This window comes from Zootermopsis nevadensis, unplaced genomic scaffold, assembly GCF_977971745.1.
Source record: "Zootermopsis nevadensis isolate Lab colony 2312 unplaced genomic scaffold, Znev_1.0 Znev_ptg000030l, whole genome shotgun sequence".
Classification (NCBI taxonomy): Eukaryota; Metazoa; Arthropoda; class Insecta; order Blattodea; family Termopsidae; genus Zootermopsis; species Zootermopsis nevadensis.
Genome location: NW_028259162.1, coordinates 3,121,100 through 3,137,964, shown reverse-complemented (window position 1 = coordinate 3,137,964; position 16,865 = coordinate 3,121,100). Strand labels below are relative to the sequence as shown.

The 16,865-nt window shown below is 41.1% G+C and overlaps 2 protein-coding genes across 2 annotated transcripts; both read right to left on the bottom strand.

The window, feature by feature from the left end:
* Nucleotides 1-374: 374 nt before the first annotated feature.
* Nucleotides 375-3,134, bottom strand: LOC110841273 (enhancer of split mbeta protein). Its single transcript, XM_022086664.2, has 2 exons — nt 2,758-3,134; nt 375-2,261 (listed from the first exon to the last, which is right to left on the bottom strand). The coding sequence occupies exons 1-2, from the start codon at nt 2,821-2,823 to the stop codon at nt 1,599-1,601; spliced, it is 729 nt and encodes a 242-aa protein (XP_021942356.2). The 5' UTR covers nt 2,824-3,134; the 3' UTR covers nt 375-1,598.
* Nucleotides 3,135-14,001: 10,867 nt separating this feature from the next.
* LOC110841276 (uncharacterized) lies at nt 14,002-15,344 on the bottom strand. Its single transcript, XM_022086668.2, has 2 exons — nt 15,137-15,344; nt 14,002-14,869 (listed from the first exon to the last, which is right to left on the bottom strand). The coding sequence occupies exons 1-2, from the start codon at nt 15,215-15,217 to the stop codon at nt 14,450-14,452; spliced, it is 501 nt and encodes a 166-aa protein (XP_021942360.1). The 5' UTR covers nt 15,218-15,344; the 3' UTR covers nt 14,002-14,449.
* Between the last annotated feature and the right edge of the window lie 1,521 nt (nt 15,345-16,865).

The following is a 16,865-nucleotide window of genomic DNA, read 5'->3' as shown; positions in this document are numbered from 1 at the left end:
TGCCATCTGGAGAAGTTTGACAGTACATACACGCACGAAATAGCATTCGTCATCCCAAAGTTTGCGCAATAATCAGCAATATGTCATTTCAGACATCTGAACAAAAACGTGAAAAACTTAAATTTTGTTAGCATTTTTACATCTAGCAATTCTAAAACTCTTGTAGTAATCAGTTCGGCAGAAATTAAATCCAAACACAGCAAAATTAATTTCCTAGCCTTTATGGAACCCAAAATGTTCATTACAGTGTTCACAAGAGCCCCCTACCAGTCCCTACCCTGAAACAGAAAAAACCAAGGTGCAACTTCCACCACATGTAGGATAGTAGGATTGTAGGATGCAAAACCTTAAAGGGAAAATGACAACACTGCCACTAATTTCATTAATTATTGTTTGTATTCGTATCACAGAATAGCTTGTAATACAAAATCAACTCTCCAATGTAATTTCTAATTTCAAAGATTTTTCTTAAATAATAAACATTTGTTATATTTATCACAGGTACAAGTCGATATCACAAAAACAGCTTTGATTGCTGCGAAAGGCAAACAAAATACTATGCATAGTTCATATTCGTAATTACAAAGATTATAACAAGACTTCAAAATGTCACCATAATGAATTTCAGTCTAATTAAAGCTATAAAAGATAATTGTTATATTGTTTACTGTTACGCTGTTGTTATTAAAGGCACTGAAATATTATGAAGTGGTCAACATTAAAACCACGAAACAGTTTTGAACCAACTCAGATATGAGATCAATAAGCAATTCAACAACGACTTTTCTCGTGAGAAAAAGAATTAGGTTATGTACAAAAAATTTGACATTCTCAATAACGAACATTCGCACATTCGGAAAACATTTATAAACTTAATCAACATACACAATGGCTCCGAGCTCACTACTTCCGACTCTTTATCAAATTGAGCAATATTTAGACACGTATCGTAACAGGCACTCGGAAAAATCTAACCAAACAAACAATTGAATCATTCAGTCATTCACACACAATTTTGGAACTATTTTTCTATAACTCACCAGCAAATATAAATCATTTATAATCAGTTCAAGTGCGTTTGTTAAAAATACGAAAGACTTTATAGTGAGATGCCCCTGCTTCGATTAAAATAAACCAGTTTATCAAAAGCAAAGTCTGATTATCATATAACCCATACTGGAAAATAATTTCTACAAAACTACACTCAACTCATAGACCAAATCCTACTAAACGTCTCGGATGTTGAAACGTCTTATTAAAAACAAAGAGCATTCTTAGTAAACATGACTGCAAGATTAATTTTAAAAATAAAACATCAGTTGCAAGTTTCAAGCGAACTACAGAGGATGTGGTCTACAAATTAACTGTAACAATAAAATAAAATCTGACGTACGTTTTCTGGGAAACTGTGCCGTATAGAATTATTTTGGTTGTGGGCTGAAGACGAAGACATTACAAGCCTCGAACCCACTGATACAACACCAAAATACACGACACAATGACCCCAAAATACCACCTATACATATCACCATGGAATCCCATTATCGTACAAAATAAAATCAGCTTTAATTGTCCATAAATGTTTAAATTTCGTTCAATTACCAAGGCCGCCAGATCGGTTCAGATGACTCGTTCTTTACTGTGACATCCGCGAGCTTCAGCAGACCACCACCACAGTCAGGACTAATGTTAGCGGACGTTGGTGACGTCGAATTTCTTAAACAACCAGCCGACGACGTCGAAGACGCTGGTGTAAGTGGCATGACGTAATATGACGCGGTTGTTATGACCGAAGCCGGTGCTGCCGCCATGGTCCCTTCACTGGAACTACTGAGAGCCGGCGCCGGTGACCCTGGTGGTGTATTGTAGCCAGCGGCGGGGTTCGATGGCAGGCCAACTTGTACCGACAACGGTGACATCTTATCCATGTCATTAAGGCGATGTCCAAGGTGTGTCATGAGTTTTGTCCCCAGTTTCACGTCTACCCCAGGTGTAGCTGCTAGGCAGCGGGAGACCTCTGTAGCACAGTGGGTGAAACCAGCGCGGAAACGATCGGCGTCTGTTACTGGGTTAGCGGAGAGACGCTGTTGACGTCTTAGTTTGTGGAGGTAACGCACTGTTAGCTCAAGAATGTCTGCCTTCTCCAATTTGCTGACGTTTTCACCTTCGGCTTGCAATGCTGACACCATGAGGTCCTTAAGCTCGTCCAGACATTTGTTTATCCGGGCTCGACGTTTGCGTTCCAACATCGGCTTCATAACCTGCGCAGAAGAACAGAACGAGCGTGTTAAAATTTACAACATATTAAGAAACGTCACTCCACCAAAGTACGCTTTAGCGTTGCAAAATTGAAAGTTAATCGGAGTAAAATCTGAAATCACGTACGGAAGAGTAACCAGGGAAAAAAGATTTGAATGCAAATTGAAAAATTAATAAAACTGTAATCTAGACCATAATAAAAAAAACGTAATGTCATTAGACAACAATTTCGATTAATCAAAATAACACGATAATCAAATATTAAAAACCAAACTTCCCAAAGCTTTACAAAATTAATAATAAAATGAATACTTTGAATAAACATCTCGTAACTAACGCAAAACATATTTATAACGGATGTTAAAAAACAAAAAAATGACTTATCTCTAACGATAAAACACGAATCCTATAACGGAAGTAAAATTTCGTAAGTATTTCGAAATTATTAAACTTAAGACGGCGTTTAATACAGAAAAATAAATGTACACACATCCTCACCTTTCTGTACTGGTAAGTTCTGGAAATCGGTTGAAGTTGTTCCATATCAATGTTATCCTGAAGCATTCTCGATTTCAAAATAAACTCAACAACTGTCTTTATATATATGTCACTGCACACAACTTGTTCTGATATTAACGTTGAGGCTTCGTCCTGGAACACACAACACCACCACGAGCTCAGGCAACAGAATAGTCAAAAGGGAACTATCGCTGGCTGTTTTATAGACGAGCCAGGTGTGTGCCAGGCCCGTGGCCCTCTACGATCGTGGGAAAATGAACGAGGACCACGTTCCCACATGCACACCGCCACCTGTGTCAGCCAAGAGAGGGGGAGGTTGGCTTTGCTTCGTACTGCAGCTGTCTCCACGCCACGCGCGCTCCTGATTGGACGACTGGCCCGCGAGATAGAAGACGACTAAGGCATCTCCATCGGATAATTGAGGCAAAGGGGAGAGGAGAGCCATGACGAACACTTATCGCCAAAGGGATGAAGGGGAGTTGTAATGACTGTGGAAAAAAAAGTGCTTGAAGAATTTCTGAATATGCTACTGGAGTAACTGAGACGTGAAGGCGTTTCAACCAGAGTGTTAAAGGAGACGTTCAGCTGCCGGAATAATTTCGTTAAGATCTGTCGATTTGTGAATAGGACAGACCAAGATCCTTTTATAAGGACCAAGCTGTGGTTCAAGCAAAACTAACTCCGAATAATATTTAAGAATTCAGTCCTTGCCACCATTACAAATATACCGGAAAGAGATGCATTTGTCATCTGACCAGATCTCATCCTCCTTCATCCGGACTTTCCAATAATTTTGTAATATGATACTGATTCCAACAACACTGATGTGACTAATTACAAATTTCTTACCAAAAAAAAAGTTGACAGTGGAACCACGGTTCCGGAGAATCTGACGTAAATACGTCTCTGAAATAATTCTTATATAAGATAAGTTCTTGTGATATTCTAAAACGTTTTTACCAGCACAAAATTATCTACTCTACGACGCACTTTTTCTACAAGCGATTCACAACTCAGCTCTTTCCGCAATAACGAAAGCGGATTGTTGACGTCAGTAATGAAACATAACAATGCCGAGTAAACAGATGACGTAACAATTAGTTTCTTAGGTAAAGGAGTAAAGAATTGTTATGAACGCAGGAGTTCATATAAAAGCTGATCATTATGGATCTTACACATTTTCCTAACGCTGTTTTACCGAATTACCCTTCCGTATAGACGTATTTACGTCAAAAGATTGGAAAGGCTTACTCCTTGTAGTCCGTGACTGTCCATATCAGCCCAGAATGTGTTTTACCAAAGAAATACAAAGTTCACCACACCCGTAGACTTCAATTTCATCCTCGGATAAAACAGTTACACATGCAGGATTTTACAGACGTTTCAGAGGTCATTGCTGCCTCCATCACCGCCCTGATGATGGAGGCGGCAAGGACCTCTGAAACGTCTGTAAACTTCTACCAGACTACACGGCGTAACAATCCAGAAGACAGCCATCTTCAGCTTGTCCCTTTCCTTACAGGAAAGCGACTGTAATCTTGAGACTTGTGGAGTGAATGAGGAAGGCTTCGGACTTCCTGCATTCCTTGCAAGTCTCAAGATTACAGTCGCGTATTATATATACCGAGCTTCTCTGATGTGATTAGCATATGAATGAATGATGTTCCAGCAAACAAAAGAGGGGTCCTTGTACGAAATTCACACTCCGTTTATGGGAGATCTCGTCTACGTGTCCACGTTTCATCATCCAAAGCACGTGTCTAATTTCAATGAAATTTCATACCTATCACAGTGAACGGCGTATCTTGTAGCCTTGCCCCTCATAAGTCGTCATCATGGATTCGGAATAATGTTGCAGAATTTGCCTGATGTGACCAAGGAAACCCATGATAATCCCAAATCAGGATTAGCGACTTCCGGGTCGAAAATCTACCCAGACCCTCTCAATTCTAAATAATGCAAAATTTGGTCCCACAAATCTACTACTAAAATTAAAAATCGCTGGTGTCATCTTGATCAGAAATTCGAACAGCAAGTACAGATTAAGTTTGGTCCAAATAACCGATTTTTTGGGTACGATCCTATTCTTCAGCGTTCGAGCGGTCCAATTGATAACAACAAAAGGCGACCTTATCCCAGTCGTGTGTGTGAGGTTAGGTTATTTCAGTTGTTCCTCCGCACTTCCGCGACTTGGGGTCAATCTGTGCCAACCTTCATCTGCCGCTGACTCAGACCCAGTATCAATGGAATCGTTTCCAACTACCTCCCTCTCTCTCGCACACTTCCTCTGGCTGACTGTGGGAAAATCTGGCAGGTGGTCGAACACTCGCCAGTTTCCTTCTGTGCGTCACAAGAATCTATTTGTACGTGGTCTAAAATTCGCTGCTTCGTTCTTTCAAAAAGTATTTCATTCAAATATGGCATAACCCAACGTTCTCTAATTAATATTAACTTCCGTAATATTCGTGTATGGCTATGATATACAGATTCTTATAAAGTAAAAATCCTTTGTTTCTAACCGAAATGTCCATGGAATGTCATCGCGAAATTTAAACCCCTTTAAAATACCACAACTTTCTTGTCTCATTCTGTTCTGTTTCTTTTTCCTTCTTGTGTTAGCGAGAAACCAGGCAGGAGCTGTCGGAGCACGTGCTCGCTTGGCTTCTCCTTCTCCTTACACTGCCCCCCCTAATAATCGCCTGCAAACCATGGCCGGCTGTGTTCCCACGGTCCAAGACTTGGCGAGGCTTGCAACCGGCGTGAAGCCAGTCTGTGGGAGGGGGAGGGCAGGAGGGGGGGGGGTACGTGGCAGTCCGCGAGATAGGCCTATCTTCGCGATGTATAGGATGACACGAAACTAGAAACACATCTGGAAGTGTGGCGTTCTGAGATGACAAACTACGACCAGGTAATCCATCACAAGAAACTCTAACGGTAATCCTCGAAGCTTTAAGATCTTCCATGGCAATTTTTTTATTATTATTATTATTGAAAAGTCACAATTTCAGATCTCACCATGTGCATTATTTAAAACATTTCTTGAGTTCCCATTAATTTTTAAGCTCCGGCGAAGGGACCCCGGTACCCATTGGACAGGAGGCTGGGTGGACCCCAGAGCTGGTCTGGACGCAGGGGCTAGAAGTATATTTTGCCCCTGTCGGGGATCGAACCCCGGTTGTCGAGTACTCAGTCAGTCAACGTATTGACTGAGCTCTCCGAGTACGCTTACCTCTGTAATGGAATATTTGTCAGTTCTTATGAGACTACACTGCGAAACTGGGCATACTAAAACACTTTTACACTTAGCTTAAGTAGCAACCAACTCCGCGGAGCAAAGTCCTTCAGAATGGTAGCAGCTGCCCAGTTGGTAAAGAAATTCTCCGTCTTTTATGGAAATGAATGGTTCATTATACCAACCACAACAGCCAACCACCGGACCCTATCCTGAGCTTACACTCTCTGACATTATATTTCTTTCATATTTTCTGCAAATGACTGCTGAAATGACATTGCTCCACGTGATAACTACCCCCAGATGGGCACATGTACTTACTTTGATGACGAATGTTAGAGCCAATGTTCCTAGAGAGGCCCGCCTAATCACATTTGATCCTGCCCAAGGGCGGAAGGTCACTGATATTATTCGACTATTTCACCCTCTGAAGCAGAATCTCATCTAAATGATATCTACAAATTCAGTTCCTACTTCAAAGTAAACAGAGCGCGTCTGCATTACAAAGATCAATTCGTTTTGGAAACAATCTCAGTTTACCTTACGAACCGTACAGAACCCAAAGGCATACTCTATCAAAAGTACAGAGATTTTACGTTTTAAGTAGGTTATACACAGTTAACACTGTCCTTAAAACGGTTAACGCTTTAGAGTCTATTGATAAATTTATGTACGAGTTTAAAAGTCAGCAAAAACTGGATTTTTAGAGATTACTTCCTTAAACAGCATTAGCTAGTCGATCTTTGTATTGGAGAAGTGTTTTTCAATCTTAATTACCCTGTCATGTCTCATTTGACGCTCGGTAACGTGTACAGGCGGCAAAGTATTGTTAAAATAAGAAACATTTCTTGTTCATGTGTTCCTTATTCGTTTACTACGCCAACACACTACCTTAAATCTTGTATCATTGCCTAACTTCTCTGAGACAGACTTCAATTAACATCTACATTTAAGTAAAGCAAGAAACATGATGTTTTGTGTATTTTTCGTAATAATTCACGCCTTCCCATTTTAAGTTCACCCCAAGCAGTTATGTTCTTTGTTCCTTCGTTCCCTGAGACAAACTTCTGTCACAGTATTTATAAATACAGGGTTGAGGGAGAGACATTTATAAAGGTGGGGTATGAGGGTTTCTAAAAAAAAAAAAAATAGGGTGTGTGGTGGAGGTTTGTGTTCCCACGCATACCGAAGCTGGTAGCAGCATGCCAGAAGGGAGTGCCGCGACCTCACACCCCCCACACACCACCCCCTTCTGATCATCTTTACATCTTTCATCTGGTACCAGATGTTTCGCCCTTCTCGCAGAGAGAGAGACGCACAGCGCCGTGTCTCAGCTCCCGTCACTGTGCGGAAATGAGGTTTCAGTCCATGAAACAATGTCGATGTCAGTGGTGAAAGCTCCGTTAATATCAATCTTATCGCCAGCCGCGTACAGACTATTTCTTAGATCGATTCTTTGCATAAAACAAACGAACGACGATCAATAGCTAGATGGGAAACATTCTATATAAAACAAAGATTAAGAAGATTTCTTTTGGATTAATACGATTTTAGACGACAGGTCCATATGAACAGGATCCTTCCATCCTTCTCTCGGATTGGAACCTGTTCATAGATGATTCAGAAGTGGTTTGCCATTGCCTTCTTCTGTGTGTGAATGGAGTAATTGTTGGGATGCCACGGAGAAACCGGGGAAGAAGCCCCCGGAGGTAAACTCCGTGTTGCCTAGACCACGGCCTTGCCCAACACAAGTCATAAATTCGGGCACCGCCGGGAATCGAACCCGAGACCCCAGGATTACAAGGCCAGCGTTCTAACCGCTAGACCACCTCATCTTATTATTATTTTGTGTTCTGTCTGACGACTGGTCCATATGAACAGGATCCTTCCATCCTTTTCTCGGACTGGGACCTGTTCATATACGTTCTTGGCAGATGATCCAGAAGTGGTTTGCCATTGCCTTCTTCTGTGTGTGAATGGGATGCCACGGAGAAACCGGGGAAGCCCCAGGAGGAAAACTCCGTGTTGCCTAGACCACGGCCTTGCCCAACCGCCCGGAATCGAACCCGAGACCCCAGGATTACCGCTAGACCACCGTGGCTATTTCTGTATAGGTCAATTTAAATTTTATACCCACTGATACAAAATTCAAGAATGAGTTACAACTCAAAACGATACAGGTAAGTCGATTTCAATTCAGTAGACCTCCCTGTGAAATAGACCAGCGGTATTCAACCTTTTTTTGTTCGCGTACCCCCAGATGTAATTTCTCTTCAACTTTGTACCCCCAAATTTGTTGGCGTATAATTCAAGTTATACATAGTATATAATCTACATCTAAAATAAATTAAATAAATTACATTACTGATTATTCAGTGTTTATCATAAAATAATATATATTTTTTTAAATTTCACGTACCCCCTAAGATGTCTTCGCGTACCCCAGGTTGAATACCACTGAAATAGAGTGAGCTGAAAAAAAAAAGGCGAAAGAGATTCCGAAAATAAAGATCAGAAATGTAAAAAAGAAAACAGAACTTCCTTTAAAAAAACATGGGAAAAAGGAGTATCTCACTCGAAACTGGAGCCCACGTATTTTTTTGTACACCCTGTTGGGATTGATATTAGGCCTATTGAGGATTCGAATACATTTTCCGACAAAGGCGGCCACTGGAAGCCAACTTAATCGTTCCCCATTCTCCATTGCATCCCACAATTTTCAACAGCATTTGGTCTTGTAATACGTGGAATTATTGCAGTCCCCATGAGCAATAGAACCGGGTTCTTCAAGTTTGCCGAGAAGGCAGAACCGGTCTCCACGCGCACTTCATTGCAAAATGTCAGCAGGAAATGCATTCCTCAAAAGTGAGTCCACACTCCAGTAGTAATTACATTGAAACCACGATATGACGCGGGGGTCGCGGGTTTCGGTGGGGGACAGCTTCAGTGCTACCCGCGTTATGAGCGAAAATGGCATTTATCGCACTGGCAGAGATGAAGAAACCCGAATTCGCGATTTTCGTCGAGGCTTCACTGCACTTACCAGTTTATCCACCACTTTAATGTCAAGAGACCGTTTCCCTCCTTTTGAGACGCTTGGCGTCGTCATCAGTGTACACGTCACCGTCCACCCATTCTGGTAACAATCCACCCTCTCATCCATCCAATCATCAATCATCAATCCGGCTACATTCTTCAATTAGCATGTGAGGTTTGTGAGGGTTTCACGGCGGTGAGTCTTCTGGGTTGTAGCTCCGTGTATTCTGGTACAAGTTCAGAAACGTTTCACAGGTCCTTGCTGCTTCCATCATCAGGACGATGAGTCATCGCTACTACCCAGAAGACAGCCATATTTTTCCCTTAGACCATTCCTCCACACACCACAGCAGTCGATTCGTGCTCCGGGACGTTTTTGGTTACCGGTCGTATTAAATACGAGAACCGGATTTTCAGACGTTTCGTAATTGCGGAGAATGAAGTCGAAAACTGTTGCGTCAGATTTACTGCTGATATTCGACGCCTCTCTCTCTCTCTCTCTCTCTCTCTCTCTCTCTCCCTGCGTAAAGTTCAGTAGTTCAGAAAACGTTAAAAAGTTATAAAATATTAGTGATGAATGAACATAATTTATAGATACAGATCAATAATTGATTCGGTCAGTATAATAGCAACTCTGATCGGTATTTTAACTAATTAAACCTAATTTTGAGTAGGCTCCACTCCACTTTTAGGTTCAGTAACAATTAAATAAGCGTACTGAGACCCCAAAAACCTACATTTAAAAAATTTGTCTCCTGACGTCATCTTGAACACAGGACAGTTACATGAATTTCAGTTGAGGTCGTGATCTTCAATGCGCAAGCTCACTTAGTGCACACGAACTTTCCCGTGCTGTTCACAGCGAGCTCGTCCAACAACACTTTCTCATAATGTATATTCATCAAAGGAAATTAACTGAATAAATTATTTAAATATATGGTACAAAATAGGTTCCATGACGTTAACAACGCGTGACAAACATCATATATAGTAGACCTACATCGGAAATACAGAAAAATAATGAATATGTAAATTTCGTGTTGTGTCTAGTTGTTGTTTTGATGCCTTATATTAATTCTATATTTCTCACTTACATCACCCCTTGTTTACCCAAATATCTTCCTGTAAAATTTTCTTGGTAAGCGAAATTTACTCGACTGTGGCCTTCTACCCTGAAGATGGAAGCAAGAAGTTCCTTCGAAACATTGGTAACCCTTACAATCCCGACGAGCATAATCGGCATCTTATCTGTTGGTATTACCTTTAAACAGACATGACCCACTCCTTACTGACCCATTATAATTCACTGTTCAAAGTCATCGTAACATTCAACGTTACACCTTTCAGTGCTCAGTACGAAAGGCTTAAGTCAAAAGTGATTTGTCTTAACTTAAGTCCCTTTTAACGACCGCCAAAGACAATCTATGTAGCTGAAACAGCATTGTTAAATAAGGCAAGGATCAACAGCAAGTTCTTCGCTCTCTTTTTTTTCAGTCAGAGAAGTGAGTTCCTTCGACCTGGAAGATCAGGTTCGATTCCCTGCAAGGATGTTTCTCTCTTCGCTATTGTCCACGCCAGCTACGGAGATTCACTTCCATACCTCGGCTCTGGCACAGTCGCAGCTTTACCACAACTTCCTTTCATGTTTTATTTGTCAGGTACCGACGACCTCAGCCCGTGTGATTATAGCCCCTCGCCCCACCGCCCCACCGCCCCCCGGCCTCCGCGTCTGCGCGTGCTGATCGCCTGTTGGCGGCGCGGCCAGTGGGCGCAACAGCAGTTCGTCAGCTTGCAGCTCCGGACCGTGGGAAAGCAAGTGGGTGCCACGCTTTGGTCGTCTGCAGGAATGCTGGCGACTGACGTACAGTCATCGCCGACACACCTGTCCCTGCTGTCCTCCGGTATTCCGTCGAACACACGAGTCCCTTCTTCGTGATCGCATTAGCACGTGGGAAGTTCAGTCGCCGATCACGAAACCTTCACGCTTCTCGTTTCTCTCTCTTTCGTGCCCCCAGGCAGTGCCCGCTCGTCCTTCTGATAAGGATAAAATGAGCGTGAAGACGTTTCGGTCGCTAGTAGTAAAAGACGTAGTGCGGGTGGTATTTCTTCATATTTAGGCGTATGTCTCTTGAGATGTAAACGGAATGAGAAGGAAACACGAGAGAAAAGATGTGAGTGGTTAAAAGTACAAAAGGGATAAAGGAAAGGAGAAAGTTGATGAGGAAATAACTCGGCCCCCGCTGAATTTCAAACGGGCTTTTCAAACTAGTTATTGATGACGTGAAGTCCTCACTGGTTCAAGGACTGAAGCAGGTCTATACAGAATGAATGTGACTGTACCCTTCTGCACGCTCTATTATTTGCTCTGAAAGTAATCAGTAATCACTGCCTGCAGCAGGGAAGTAGAAAACCAGGCGCTACTACTGCGGAGTAAAAATAGAAAATTAAACAAACTGACCGCGTACAGAAAAAAAAAGAAAGCACGAGGACGACTGGTGTTTGATCACTGACTCCCCAATCTGCGGGCCTCGTGCCCTGGGCGGCACGTAACAGAATGCACGAAGTAAAATTCTGTTTGGAAAGAAAGTCTCAGCTTAATTGGGCCTGAGTGGGGGTAGCGAGATCTCGCGTACGAGAAGCGGCTTCAGTGCAGCGAGAGCTGTTATAACAACTTTTGGCTAAGTGTGACAGGAGGCTGTAAGTGTCAAACGCGCAGGTAGCTAACGGGCGTGCAAAAAGATTAGTTTCATCAGCCGTGACCAGCCAACTGGTTGACTCCGGACTTGGGGACGTGTGGCAGATAATTCAGTCAATGACTCCTCCGAGTACACAGGGGATGGCAGTTTCAGAGAAATACACGAGTCAAACCCACCGGCTTTATGGATGAGGATGAGAGAATGTCTGGACGTAGACGGTGAAGACGATGAACCAACTATCAAGACCTGTCACCGGAAAACTTTCACCTCAACACTGTTGTAACCAGATAAAACAAATACTTGCAACGAAGACCTTCTGGCAATGAGAATTCAGTTACCATCCAATTCCGATATTTTGTGCAGCAGTTACTAAAATCTGCAACTATTAGTACCTAAGGCCAGGTTGAAGGAAAGAGAGGACTAGGAAGAAGATTGATACAGCTAACCGACGACCTTAAACAAGGAAAGAAGATGACGTTCCAGGAATTAAAGCGAGAAGCCGAGAATAGGGACAACTGGAGAGCTTTTTTTGAGCAGAGCAATGGACCTGTCGTAAGACAGAACACTTAATAATAATAACTCCGTGAGATTCACAACATTCATCTACTTCCCAAACGACAGAAACAAAACATGGCATTACGAAAACGTATGGGCTGTATTTATCCCCAGGCACAAGAATTTACCTTCTCTTAAGGCTCACCGTCTACTCCACAACTTCACATTCTATTTCCCTAAGATGCATTTTAATATTATCCTCCCGACTACGTGTAGCTCGCCGACGTGATCAGAACTGATACTCTTGTATTTGCTTCGTAAGACTCAGCATGAGTCACGAAAGCGCTCAGTCCGGACAGAGATTTCAACCCGCGACCTCCCGAATGCTTAAATCAAGGTGCCAAGCACTTGGCCTCGGCTAACGGTTCGTCCATTTTATCTTTCCTTTTGACTAAGATTTATAAAAATTCTATGCCCTCACTTATTCGATATTTTACTGTAAGCCTGGACAACATTGCAGAGGTAAGAATTCTTCTCTTGGACTCTCCTGTCAAATGGATTCCAAGGTCCCATTTCCGCGAGGAAAAGTGTATGGGGTCAAACACTGATTATACATTATCCCCCCCCCCCCTCTTCCGAGTTCCGAAGTCAAGAAATCACGGATATTCAACCATAGTTATATTCCAAACTTTAAATTTGTGCAAATTCTGTCCAAGATACGACAGGCAAGGTAAAAAGTACAGAGACCTACTTTACCAATCAAGCCATTGCGACTACCTTGTGACAGTGGGCGGCAGGACTGTAAAATTACAGTCGGCCCCAAAATACGTATACACTTATTACGGAATTTTTTTACCTAGGTTATCAATCTCCGCGTGTTGTGTTTAAGAATGGAACTTTGTGTGGTCTGCACTTAATAAACTCATTATATTCGCTAATTCACGTCGTGCAATGCTTACGTATGTAATAATTTAGTTTATTAAAATGTCCCATTTCATTTATTCAATGTGTGTATATATATTTTGGAGCACCTGTACACGGCGACCGAAGTTCGTTACCCCCGTTGCCACCATCGATTCTGTGACCTGCATGACGCTGCGGATCGTTGAGTTGCCTACACACAAGGCACCCCGTCGATAATTTGTTGATTTGTGACATCAATAACCCGAACAGCACTGACGTTTATATTATGTCACTTCTGTGCAATCAGTGATGTTCGAATGCAAAGTTCCAAATTTATAAAATAGTTTTATGTACTCAAAATTTTACAACGTAATGTCACGTTAAACACTAAAATATTATACATTATTTTACGATATAAGAATAATATTTAGTTATTAATTTCTTTATTTAATTGCAACAAAGTTTGAATTAATGGCTTATATAAAAATTCAATGAAAGATTTATGTAATAAGTGACAAAGTTGCAATAAGTTATTTTATTTAATTAATAAGGGAATGACAATATTTTCGATTATTGCTTTTACTTAATTAAATTTACTCCCGTTATCATGTAAGTTAAGATGGCCTTCCGTTTTCGTAAATACATAAAAAATTTCAGGTCACTAAAATACAATTTTTCTCAAAAATATTTCTAAACAGCAATGCAAATAAGGTTTTTAACTTACTAATTAACTTCCTTCACAAATATGTCATTCGCTCAAATCCACAAGCAAACTTATGACGAATGGAGAATGGAAAGAAGGCGGGAATATAAAGTATAGTTTAGGTTATTTTGACCGAGAACAATTATTTTGTACAGCACTTTTCATCAATAAACTTATTTTATTTTCATAATTGTTAATGAAATGTGAACATTAGTATTACACATGGAAGACAGAAGCAGACATTGAATTAAAGCTAAAAACATCACAGGCAAATATTACTCTAAATAGATATCACATTTCACTTTAAGTAGGTATGTACAATTTGAGGAATCAGTCATTCAACATTGTTTCAAATGATATTTTAAAATAAACTGCTATTTTTCATTCAATTGAAAACAGACACGATTACTTCAACGTGTTTTAAAAATTTCAGATGTATACTGTTTTCGATGATGATTGAGCAAACTCAGTCATTAAACTTATTATCACATTTTAATGTCGATCATTCACAAGGCATGTTTCATTTCATCGAGTTCGCTTCAGGAATCGTTTCAGGTACTCGTAATTTTTTCAGCTGTACTGATTAAAAAATTAAGCTCATTGAAACTATTCAAGTTCAATTTTCCTGCTTGACGGAACCTGTTCTTCAGCTGTTTGTCCTGTTGTCTGTACACCTCCACGCCACCATACGTCACTGTCGGGCAGGGGCGTCCAAGCGAAATCCCCAGATGGCGTACAAGCGAAATGAACTGGGACTGGGATGTGCTGGCGACCTCGTGTCACCGGAATCAAGGTCATCCTCCCCTCTACCCACACACCGATCACACCGCCCGCCTCCTCGGACTTCTGAATCAGGTCGTCGCGGAGGCGAGACTCCAGTGCTTCATTTGCAGAATTCTGGAAGGTTTCCGACTCATCCGTAAGTTGTGGTTTCACTGTTGTAGACTGGGGAGCCGGGATATGCTGTTCCCGGGCTTCGAACCGATGACATTGCTTATGAAGAAGCTTCATCACTGGCTTCAGTATCTGTAACAACAAAAATACAGACTTGTAAGTCACCTATTCAAAATCAAAACAAAATTGTTGCAGTTAATATAATAAAGTTAATTAAACCAGACATTAAAAACTGACTTGGCAATCAGAAACTAATTTCGGGACCGCTTAAAAATTAATGTATTAATTAATTTAGATGGCTAAGGAAAATCATATGCTTTTTTTAAACTAGTTTCATTTTTCACGTTACAAAGTTTATAAACACGAACAGAAAATACAAAGTACGTCAGATAAACCAACCTTTTTGATTCGATGCATTTTCAAGGCGAAAGCTTTGAAGTTTTTCTTTACTGGTGTAACAGTGTTGTTATCAGCAGACATATTGGTTCTGTTGCTATGACAACGTCAGCCGCTGTGATTAATAAACACACACACACACACACAAGACACGTGATACCTCACTCGAAAGAGACTAGATATCACCCAACTTCCTAACACGCTGGAAAACTCGGACTGATCCCAATTTACACTCCCCATCTCGCATTTATACCACACGGGTCGTGACGTCAGAGCAAAGGAAGAAAAAACAGGGGGGGGGGAGGTTTTGGATAAAAGGTTTTGTGTTAACAGGGAAGGGAAGGTTGCTATAGTGTTGTATCGGAAAGCCTAGGTCGTCAGACCAAGAAAAGAAGGGGGGAATTTAAATGTATGGGGGGGAGCATCTGAGGGTAAAAGCGACATACGTACATGAGCGGTGAACTGGTCCATGACTACCCTAATTAACATAAACAACAATACAATGTTATTTCTTCGTGAGTTTTTTTGAAATTCGAACTCGACATAAAAGTTTGCTTGAAGGAGAAGCAGAACCTGCAGTTCATTTTTGTTTCACAAAAAGTTTGGGAGGCAAATTAAATATTAAGAGTGTAGACCCAAAATCTGCATTGAGACATTCCCGTGTAATTCTGTGTTGACACATTCTTCTCAGTAGACTACAAGAGGGTGATACCTCGAACTGCTTGAAAATATTTTATTTTTCATTAAAAAAAGTCTACCACGAGGAAATTGTCAGTACACATTTATAAGGGTTTACTATGCTTTAAGAGCGGGTACAAACTGAAATTGTGACCCCCTCACCCATAATTTACAATAGCTGGAACCATAAAAGGTTTTAAATATAAATACAGACAGCACATCTCTGCCATAAACTAATTAGAGCCGTTCAAAAACTAAAAGGCAGTTGACTTTTTCAACCTAGTTCACGCGCGCGGCTGATTCATCGCCCTAATGATGGAGGCAGAAGGGACCTCTGAAACGCTGGCAAACTTCTAGCAGATTACACTGGGCCAGAACCCACAAGATGGTCTTTAGTGCCATTTGCTTCTTCTATTCCAATTCATATCATTGTGAAAAATACACACATTACTATAAAAAATAAAGGTACAAACAGGAATAATTCTTACCAGAACTGATTTCCTTAAAGTTACAGTACAAAATTACCCAACCCCTACAAGTTCGAGTACTACACTGGAATGTTTAAATAATTAACGAAGCAGGCTGGATTAGTGTCGTTTAATAAACTGAGAAGGATATGGAAGAAATATGTTGTGGCCATGCACTTCGGGTGCTCTAACTCCATTTGCGTGAAGGAAATAAGGAAAACCAGGAAAAACGTGTCAGGGTTAGCTGTCTCCAGGTCAGAACTGAACCCAGGACCTCTCCCACACAAAACATTAGTGCTAATAACTCGGTCACGACATTCCGTATTTTGTGCAATGAGACAGACCTCAAACTTACCCGGTTCGAACCTCGGCTGCGCTACAGAATATCCTCACTTTGTCTAAAATGTTTACCTGCTCACAATTCACGAATCTTTCCATATCATTTTAAACTAATTAGCCTATGCACCAGAAACAGCATCATTAAAATATGGAATAATCAATAAGTAAATATGAGTGCATCAGAGGGTTATGCAGCTGATTAATATAATTAAATTTGTTATGTATCTGCAAGGTCTCTCGATTTCATC

Bases quoted from the DNA above. Each gene is read 5' to 3' on its own strand.
- LOC110841273 (XM_022086664.2), bottom strand. From the start codon at position 2,823: ATGCTTCAGGATAACATTGATATGGAACAACTTCAACCGATTTCCAGA. The intron at 2,262-2,757 runs GTGAGGATGTGT...TCTTCTGCGCAG, and splicing joins GAACTTACCAGTACAGAAAG to GTTATGAAGCCGATGTTGGA.
- LOC110841276 (XM_022086668.2), bottom strand. From the start codon at position 15,217: ATGTCTGCTGATAACAACACTGTTACACCAGTAAAGAAAAACTTCAAA. The intron at 14,870-15,136 runs GTTGGTTTATCT...TTGTTGTTACAG, and splicing joins AAATGCATCGAATCAAAAAG to ATACTGAAGCCAGTGATGAA.